The sequence below is a fragment of the Geospiza fortis genome, unplaced genomic scaffold (genome assembly GCF_000277835.1).
Source record: "Geospiza fortis unplaced genomic scaffold, GeoFor_1.0 scaffold171, whole genome shotgun sequence".
NCBI classification, from domain to species: Eukaryota; Metazoa; Chordata; class Aves; order Passeriformes; family Thraupidae; genus Geospiza; species Geospiza fortis.
The window spans coordinates 8,187,356-8,196,816 of NW_005054313.1; the positions used below are offsets into that span (position 1 = coordinate 8,187,356).

Genomic DNA, 9,461 nt, shown 5'->3' on the forward strand with positions numbered 1-9,461 from the left:
TGCCCTCCGCAGGGGCCGTGCCACATCCAGACTTCCCTTAAACACCTCCAGGAACAGTAACTCCACCACCTCCCTAAGCAGCCCATTCAAGTACCTAATCAGCCCTTCTGAAGGGCTTTAGAAGAAGTTCTGAAATTTCTTCTGATTGTCATCAGCACAAGCGACACCAGGAGGGTGTAACGCCTGGCTACACCTGGTATAGGCAGTCCTGGAGGGCAGTAAGGTCACCCCAAGCCTCCTTTTCTCCAGGCTGAGACCCCAGCTCCCTCAGCCGCTCCTCATCCGACTCGTTCTCCAGTTACTTTTCCAGTTCTGTTGCCATTCTCTAGACTTGCTCCAGCACCTCAATGTCCTTCCGAATTGAGGGGCCCGGAACTCAAGGGTGGCCTTAGCAGTGCAGAGTACAGGGGAAGAATCACTTCCCTGGCTGGCTGGCCACACTGTTCCTGATACAGGCCAGGATGCCATGAAGCATCGTGCCAGGAGACTGAGGACAGCAAGCAGGCTGTCTGCTGGTGCTGAGCTCTTGCTGCGTCAGGCATAGCACACTGCGAGTTGTTGAGATATAGCCTAAATAGATAAACAGCTTGTGCCACTTCAAATCTGATTTTATGTGATTCGTTACAAGTGCAGATTAAAATGAGTGGTCAAAATGGGTATTTGAAAGTCCCAATATATGACACTTTCAATTTCCAGCCCAGGTTGTGTGTCAGGTGTGTTTCTGATGTTCAGAGAATTGCAGGTACAGATCACAGTCACAGCTCTGCTGGCTGGGCCCTGCTCCTCACCACGGAGTGTGCAAAGTGACAGTGAGGGGACACAGAAGTGGCACTGAAGGGCATTCTTCTATCTGCACTGAAAAGACTTCATTTGTTGGTAAGTAGGAAACATGAAAGCAGCAGAGACAGGAGCAGTATTGAAGTTAAAAGGTCAGTCGCAGTTCTGGATCAAGTTGCAGAAGGGCTGTGTGGGTGGCTGAAAACACAAGGCTCTAAGGGTACAGGGCTTGACTTTATAAAATAAACTTTAAGGAAAGCACATGATGTAAGAGGGGAGTTGAAGAGTACTGGGCAGTGCTGGGTGGATGGTGAAGGGGGGTGTGCGTGCCTTGTTACCCTGAACTTGTAGACACCAGGTGAGACCGGGTGTTTTGCCCACAGAATCAGCTGGAGATGTGCAGTTCCAAAATAGCCCTTGTATCTAGGTCACAGATTCAAAACTGTGAAGTAAGATGACTGTAGCTTCACTATATTTAAAGCAGGTTTGCCAGCGCTGATGCACATCCCAGTCTACAGCGACCCCGCGCCCTTCCCAGGGCTGGAAGCATTGGGCATGAGTGCCATACACTGCTGGGGGTTCTGGGAGAACGAGGCGCTTCCAAAAGAGGGCTGGGCCAGGAGGCGGGGGTCTTTTGGTTTGGGAGGGGGGAATGCCGCGGCTCGGGAAGCGGGAACGCCACGGCTTGGGAAGCGGGGATGCTTTGGTTCAGGAGGCGGGGATGCCGCGGCTCGGGAAGCGGGGCGGGGCAGAGCTCCGCGGGCGGAACCACTGTGTGCGGAACCTTGGTGGCGGCGCGGGAGCCGCCCCGGCCTCAGCGCTGTGGCACGGCGGAGGCGGGGGCCGCCCCCCCCCGGGCAAGCCTGGAGGAGCCTGGCCAGGTGTAAAAGCTGAGGAGTGAGGCGGTGGGGAAGCGCAGTTACCTCTGTGCCACCTGGGTCTGGCTCTTGCACCATTGAGGTGTTTGGTGCTGTACTGTTTGCTTCCCCAAAATGTCTGGAGTGCTTAAATAAGATCAATATATTGTAAGATGCAACTGTAGAAAGCTGGAATATTCTGGCCAGGTGCTACTTCATACACGAAGTGTGATAAAGCTGGAAGGATTAAGAGTTTGGCGGTTTTCCCTCTGACTGTGTAGTAGCAGTACTCCAAGCCATTGTGGGAGTCCAGCCGCAGCAGTAACTGTTGAAAGGTGCTGTTCTGTAGCACAGAGAACCACAGCAGGTACAACAAGAGCAGCAGTGTGACTGGGACTGGCTTCATGGAAAGTGCTAAACTCTTTTGTTTTTCTGCTCTCAGTGTGCAGGATGGGCTGGCTGCCGACTTCAGAGCAATGACAAAGACTCTCTACGATCTGAATAAAGGAAGCAACATAGTTCGTGGGGGCCCTCTAAAAGAGCTGGTGATAGAAAATTTTGATGAAGAACAGATTTGGCAGCAACTAGAGCTCCAGAACAATGCAGTTCTCAATTTCTTCAAGAAATCCATTGCCAGGGATGCCGAGGATGAAGATCTTTGCCTTCTCTCAGACCAGGAAGAGGATGGCTCTGGTGCAGAGACCTGCAGTGACAAGGAGTTGGAAGACAACATAATGGAAGCAGAAACTGAACAGATGAATGTTTATACAAAAGATAAAGATAAAAATAAAAATAAATCTAAAGAAAAGCAAAGTAAACTCAGCGAAAGCATAATGCAGAAAGACAGTGATGAGGATTCTGATATTGACTTTGATATTGAAGCATTGGAGCAACAAGCTAAAACAGCCAAGGAAACCACACTGAGAAAGAAGGGAAGAAAATCTGTAGTGGATGACAAGTTTTTCAAGCTAGCAGACATGGAAGCTTTTTTAGAACATGCAGAGAAGGAAGACAAGGAAGAAGAAGAAGAAGATGACATTAATTATTTTGAAGACATTATCTCAGATGATGAGGAAGACTCTGAAGAAGCTAAAGACAAAGTAAGTTTTTTCCTTTAAATCAAAATCTGATATCTGTTAGAATGACCATAAAGTGTTTGCTTCTGTGTAGAAACTGCCAAGTTACATTTGTTTAGGTGACTCATGATTATTTCTGAAGCTTTATTTTAACAATTAATATCTGATAAGAAAATTCCCTGGTGTAGGAGGACATAGCATCCTGCTATTCCAGTTTCTCCTGACATGGGCCCTGGGCTTTTACATAAATAAAGGAAGAGATAATACCCACGGGAAATCAGGGACCTTGAGAATTGCAGAATAGGTGACCCAGCAAATGAAGATTTGTCACTCAGCATCTGGCAATTAGAGATCACTGAGGGGGCTGATGCAGAGCAAAGGGCTTTTTCCAGTGGCCTTGTGACTCTGATACAACTTAAACTGATGAGAAATTGATTCAAAAATAAGTATTTTATTATTCAGTATTTACCAAACATTCTCACTAGCAAGTAAGAAATATACCCAGGGAATTAGTGTGCATTCCAACAAATATTTGGCAAAATCTACAGCTCCTTTACTTCTGTATGTGTAAGTGGTAGGGAACTGTAACCCTAGGAGAAGAAATCAGTTTTAGTGATTCTCTACCACAGGTTAATGCATCACTACCCTGAATTACTGTTGCACAGGTAGTGCTGTTCTCCAGGCACTAAAGACTCTAAAAGACAGGATACCCTTTGATTTCTGGCACTCTTAACAGCTGTGGTTTGTTTGGTTTTTTTTTCTTTCCCTCTCACTTTTTTAGCCAATTAAAAGTTCCAGAGATATGACATACAAAGATTTCTTTGACCCAGTTGATGATGATGATGGTGATGGTGATGATGATTTAGTAGCTAATGATGCTGAAGAGGATCAGGAAGAGGAAGCAGACAGTGCCATTGAAGAGCAAAATGAAGAGAGTATGTCTGAGTAAGTAAAATGAAGGTCAAATATCCTCATAATTTTACACTAAAGTAAAGCAGAAAATACTGAGAATATCACACTCACTCTGGTCATAGTTTGCCATTCTCAGTTAACTGTTGTATGTTCATGGTTTGTGTTGTCACCTTATTTTTATTTTTAAAATATTGTTCCTTGATCTTTATTTGAATAAAGCATTTAAGAGTTTAAATCAGTTCTTATTTAAGAATAAGAGTTATTCTTATTATCCAGAAGTTTCCCTAGTGTCCTCTACATTTAGGGGGATCCTTGAGACCCGTTGTAAACTCTAAGTTACTTGTAATGGGTAAACATCTAAGGGCTGAAATATCTTCATGTGGAAAATTGTAAAGGCTTCTCGACTTTTATTTTATATTAAATGTTATTGTTACAGGTTTGAGGATGTGGATGAAATGGTGGAGCACATGAGAAGTAAAGAAGCTTCTAAAAAAGTAACTTTCAGTTTGCCAGATGACAGTGAAACAGAAGATGTACCTGAAGTGCAATTAGAGAAGGACATCAGTCCCAGTGAAATAAAGTCCTCATTTGAGAAGAGACAGGAAAAGGTAATTTTGGTTTGGTTTTCTTTGGGGTTAATATTTTAATTGGCTAATACTTCGAAACAGTGGCAAATAATTTTTATTTCACTGGTTGTTTCATTTGTTTAGAGTCCAGCAGATACAAAGAGGGTATTTAAAATTTAAGGAAAATATGTGGTTTAAGTACATAGATACATCTGCAATCATATATTTCCTCACATGCCTGAAATAAATACTAATTTTTTGCTGTGAGTTTACAAGTGAGCTCTGTTTTAAACTTCCTAGGAAATTGTGTTTTCCAGATGAGCAAAAAAATAAAAAGCTTGGAAGAAGCATTGTTAGAGGAGAAGCCTTGGCAGCTGAAAGGAGAAGTGACTGGGCAGAAGCGCCCTGAGAACAGCCTTTTGGAAGAAACAGTGCTCTTTGACCATGCAGTGAGAATGGGTAAGGAGGGGACAGGGCTTTGCTCACAGCATGCTGCACACCATGCTGGGTGTTCTGCCTTTGAGCCTGCTGAAAACACCTGGGACTCAAGAGGACACCAGCTTAAACTTCTTGATGTGATTTTGAGGTTGTTTCACACTGCATTTTCACAGTGGAAACTACAGGAAATTGTAAATTTTATCAGCCTCATATAATAGGATTTACTTTTATATTTACTTACTTCACCTTCAATTGGTACATTTTTGTGAAAGCTTTGCTTTCTTTTTCTGTAGTTTATTCTTTATAGAACAAGACCTATTTCTTGCTGGAGAAACAGTAATCTTAAAATTCTTTGCCTTTTCCTTTCAGCACCTGTGATCACAGAAGAAACTACTTTTCAGCTTGAAGATCTCATTAAGCAGAGAATATTGGATGAGGTTGTTATCTTACCTGTTCCTCCTTACACTGTCTTACATAGACTTGATTCACAGGGCACATTCCAAGGATGAGTTGGAAGCATTTCCAATGTTAGGTGTAGAATTATCTTAATTTCTGCAACTGGTTGTTTTATTCTTTTGTCTTGATGAATGTGTCTTTAGGTTTCTAAGGAGCCCTATTTTTATATCCCTGTTATATACCACTGTTTTTAGTGCACTTCAAAACAGACTGTGTGCAGATAAAACTGTAAGGAGTTTGTGTGGAATATAAGGCCAGCCTGTAACTGTTGGCTGTTACAATAACTAGTGCTCTGAGCATTCTGACACTGACCAAAACTCACTTGTTTGCTTCATTTTGCTTCAAAGCCACTGACAGAAAGAAAATTTGTATCTCACAGCTTGTTGAGCCTTACTGTTCATTGAATTTAAAAAGATGGGGAAGAGTTTGTAACTTGTTTCAGTTTTTGCCTTCATTCACTAAAACCAAGGACACAAGTAGAGCTATAATTTTTATTACTTTTTTTTTTTAAATGAAAGTGTGAAACTTGATGAATCCTGGGATGCTACATGCATAAACTGGTTAATGTACCAGATAAATAACTGAAAAATGTTCTAAATAAGATGTAGCTGGTAGTTGGCTGTAGTTGCACTTGGTCATTACTTTATGACTTTCTCAGGCATGGGATGATGTAGTACCAAAAGAGAAACCCAAAGAGGAAGCTTTTGAGTACAAGAAGCGGATCAGTTTGGATCATGAAAAGAGTAAACTGAGTCTGGCTGAAATCTACGAGCAAGAATACATGAAACTTCACCAGGTAACATAAAGCATGCCTTTCCCTTGGGTTTGAAGTTCACACTCTGTACTCTTGTGTGTTCATTTATACATTTCCAAGGTGAAGTAATTTAGTCTTTCTCTGAATATTCACCAGTGAAAAGGCTCTGAACTGTAAGTTGTGTTGTTACCAGTCTTGCTAAAGTAAAGTAGCCTTATGAATGATGTTACAGTTACATTCCATTTTTAATGCAGCAAAAGACTGAAGAGGAAGAAAATCCTGAACACAAAGAAATTCAGGAAATGATGGATTCACTCTTCCAGAAGCTGGATGCACTTTGTAATTTCCACTTCACACCCAAACCAGTAAGTGCACAAGTTTCATAAAGTTGGGGCTTTCTCCCTTTTTTTTTTAACTGGATACTTTAAAATACATTCCAGAAATGGAAAGCAAAGTAAACATTGGTGTTTACTGAGCTCATTCTTATTTCATATTAAATGCACTATGATTGCCTCTAAACAAACCCAACTAGTTGTGATCTTCAGCTGTCTGGCACTGCAGAGGTGCTGTGCTCAGTCCTGAATATGTCTCTTTATTTCCAGCCGGTGCCAGAAGTTAAAATCGTTTCCAACCTTCCAGCTATAAGTATGGAAGAAGTAGCACCAGTTGCTGTTAGTGATGCTGCTCTCTTGGCACCAGAGGAGATCAAGGTAAATATAAAATGGCATAGGCGGATTACAGAAGGATGTACTGTCTTCTGCCCTTCCCATCCTGGTGGGTCATTCCTCACCTTGTGGAGTTTTTTGGCCTAGAATTTTAGCATTGGTAGTTGTTGGGAAGTTTTGAGGGGTGAGGTGGTTTTTTTGGTTTTTTTTTTTGGTTGTGGTTGTTTGGGGTTTTTTGTTTGGTTGGTTGTTTTTTTGTTTTTGTGTTTCTGCTTTTTTTTCTGACTGGGGAAGTAGTAAATTTTATGTGGCTCCAGTAGACTGTAATACTATGCTTTGTTTTTGATCTTAACTGTTATCCGATGGTCATTGTTGTCCCAACATTTATTTGGGTGTTGAGAGGGGGAAAGCTAAACACTAGAGCAGAGCAATTAGCATGTCTTGGATCAGTTGTACAAATCTCATTTCCCAGCTTTTGTCAGTTTTTGGCCTTTGCCTTATCCTGAGCTGTCACTTGAAATACTGGAAACGCTCTATGAGTTCTGTGAAGTGAGTCTTGTCTTTTGCACTGTTATGGATTTATTTAGGAAAAGAACAAAGCTGGTGATGTAAAAACAGATGCAGAGAAGACTCCCACAGACAAAAAACGAGAACTGAGAAGGAAAAAGCTCCGTAAACGTATGAAGCGAAGGGAAAGGGAGAAACGTCAAAAGCTTCTTGAAAAGATGAAACCAGAACAAGGCACAAAACTTAGCAAAAAAGCTGCTGCAGCAAAATTAAAAAGGCTTACCAAAGAAGGCAAAGCGTCTCTGCTCAAGGTAAGACTAAAATTCCAAGGACAGGTAATTTTTCTCTGGAAAGGAAAGGAAACTTTATCCCAAAGAATTACAAGTGTAAGGTTGGAAAAATGTGAAAAAGCTGTATGATACAATTATTCTATAAAAGTATGTTCATCAGGCAGAAATGATTTTGTGTGAGGTGCTACTTTTCTATTTATTTCAAAGTTCATAAAGTGATGTTCCTGCAAATACATTTTCTTTATTTCCTGCATTTAAGCCATTCCACTTCATAAAGTGGGACTGCTTGAATGCACATTGAGGTTTCTATGTTCTGTATAAGCTTTGGGTAACTTAAACTGTTTTGTAATACAATACTCCTGTTTAACTTTGTCCTTATTGTGGAGCCTTCCCTATAATCTCATTGGATTGATGTTGTTTTGCATGCTATAAAACAGTAAACTCGTGCACCACTTATGGTGCCTTTTAAATAAAACTCTAAAAATATCTGAAATTTTGAAGTATTAGAAACCAATAGGAAAAATAACTTCATTATTCCAGATGTTTGCACTTACCTTTTCAGAAGGCAAGTCAAACACAAAATACAGATACCCTGTTGTAGTTCATGATGTGCAAGGATCTGTTCTTGATGCCTGCTCTTACCTCTCAGGCTAATTGCTACTTAGGAAAAGAATGTAATCTTTATTTCTTTGGATAGCAGGAGTGGAATAAAAATGTGGTGAACAATATCCTTTGAAAATCAGTTACCAGATCTTTTTAAAGTGAAATACCATTATGCTTGAGTAACTAGTAAGTAATATAATGGTACTGTTTGTACATTTCTTGGTTGTAACAAATGTTTTGTCCAATGACAGGATGAAGGTAAAGACAAGGCCTTGAAATCATCCCAGGCCTTCTTTTCTCAGCTACAAGATCAAGTGAGAATGCAAATCAAAGATGCCAGCAAATTAAAAAAGAAACAGAAGAAGGAGAAAACAATCTCTGTTCATAAACTAAAGTTGTAATTTACCTTTTTTACACAGGTACATACATATATACATCTTGTACATATTAAATTTTTTTTCTGAGTTTGAGTAGGTTTTACTCTGTGTTGATCTTTAAAATACTTTGTGAACTTCTAAGGTGATGTTCACACAGTTTTCTGTAGGTTTTACTCTTATTTTCTACCACAGAACTCTGATTTATTCCAAAAGGGAAGATTCCTGGTGTGGGCAGATACCTAATAGTGTAAAATACTTGACATGTGCTGTGACTGTAAAGTCTCTTTAATCTATAGCCCAGAGCTTTGTATCTGCTGTTGTAATAGCTCTGGATCTATAGCAGGAGGAACTGCACTTATTGAAGAACTCAGGCTGTATCCAGGCATTTAAATGATAGAAATTATATTCTGAAATTGTGATTGGCAAAGAGGGAGGACACAAAAAATTTTTAAGCCCGTGGTAACCCAGAGGTAGGAAATTTTTAACTTCGAATGAGTCCAAGAATGGTTTGGGTTGGAAGGGAGCTCAGTGGGATCATCTGGTCCAACGTCCCTGCTCCAGCAGGGTCATCCCAGAGCACAGGGCATGGGATTGTTGTGGAATAGCTCCAGTGAGAGACTGCACACACTCCAAGCTCTCTGGGCAGCCTGACCCAGTGCTCAGTCACCTGCACAGTATAAACAAGTTCTTCCTCCTGCTCAGGTGGACCTTGTGTGTCTCAGTTTCTGCCCTTTGCCTGTTCCATTGCTGGGCAGCACCGAGCAGGGCCTGGTGCCACCTCTGCACCTCCCTGCCTACACTGACAGGCAGGGATGAGGCCCCTTCTCCTCATGCTGATTGTCACCACTCAGAGGAATAATCTCCCGTACCAGCGCCGTTGTCAGAGTCCATACAAACAATAAGTCTCAGGCTGAAAATATTTCACTATTTGCCCTTTGCTGAACAAAAACCAAAAAAACTCACCACCAACAAAATGAACCTCTAGTTGCTGCTCCTGTGGACCTCAGCTGTTTTCCACGCGTTGTCGTAAAAGGAAGTTTTAAATCTGCGGCGGGTGTTTGCAGCAGCCCCGCTGTGTGAGGGAGCGCGGTGCCGGCCATCGGCGCTGCATTGCTCAGGCCTGGCGGCGGGCGGAGCGGCACCGGCCCGGCCCGGCCCTCAGGGCGCGGCCTGGCCCCGGGAG

General features: G+C 41.9%; 2 protein-coding genes across 2 annotated transcripts in view; one reads left to right on the forward strand and one right to left on the reverse strand.

Moving 5' to 3' along the window:
- The window catches only part of MCEE (methylmalonyl-CoA epimerase), a gene marked incomplete at its 5' end in the record, with an annotated part of 19,258 nt that extends 9,977 nt beyond the window's left edge, over positions 1–9,281 (reverse strand). The window contains one exon of the mRNA XM_031055941.1: positions 9,242–9,281. Within this exon, the coding sequence (XP_030911801.1) occupies positions 9,242–9,281 (40 nt within the window). The remainder of the gene's footprint in view (positions 1–9,241) is intronic.
- On the forward strand, positions 2,039–8,371 carry MPHOSPH10 (M-phase phosphoprotein 10). The gene is made up of 10 exons (XM_031055853.1): positions 2,039–2,734; positions 3,492–3,655; positions 4,059–4,230; positions 4,506–4,647; positions 4,996–5,063; positions 5,741–5,878; positions 6,091–6,201; positions 6,439–6,546; positions 7,089–7,319; positions 8,153–8,371. Exons 1-10 carry the CDS (start codon positions 2,039–2,041, stop codon positions 8,300–8,302), a joined length of 1,980 nt encoding a protein of 659 aa, XP_030911713.1. The 3' UTR covers positions 8,303–8,371.
- Positions 9,282–9,461: the final 180 nt, after the last annotated feature.

Coding starts and splice junctions, on each gene's coding strand:
- MPHOSPH10 (XM_031055853.1), top strand. CDS start 2,039: ATGGAAAGTGCTAAACTCTTTTGTTTTTCTGCTCTCAGTGTGCAGGAT. Junction 4,648..4,995: donor TGACCATGCAGTGAGAATGG/GTAAGGAGGGGA, acceptor TTTTCCTTTCAG/CACCTGTGATCACAGAAGAA. Junction 6,202..6,438: donor TCCACTTCACACCCAAACCA/GTAAGTGCACAA, acceptor CTTTATTTCCAG/CCGGTGCCAGAAGTTAAAAT.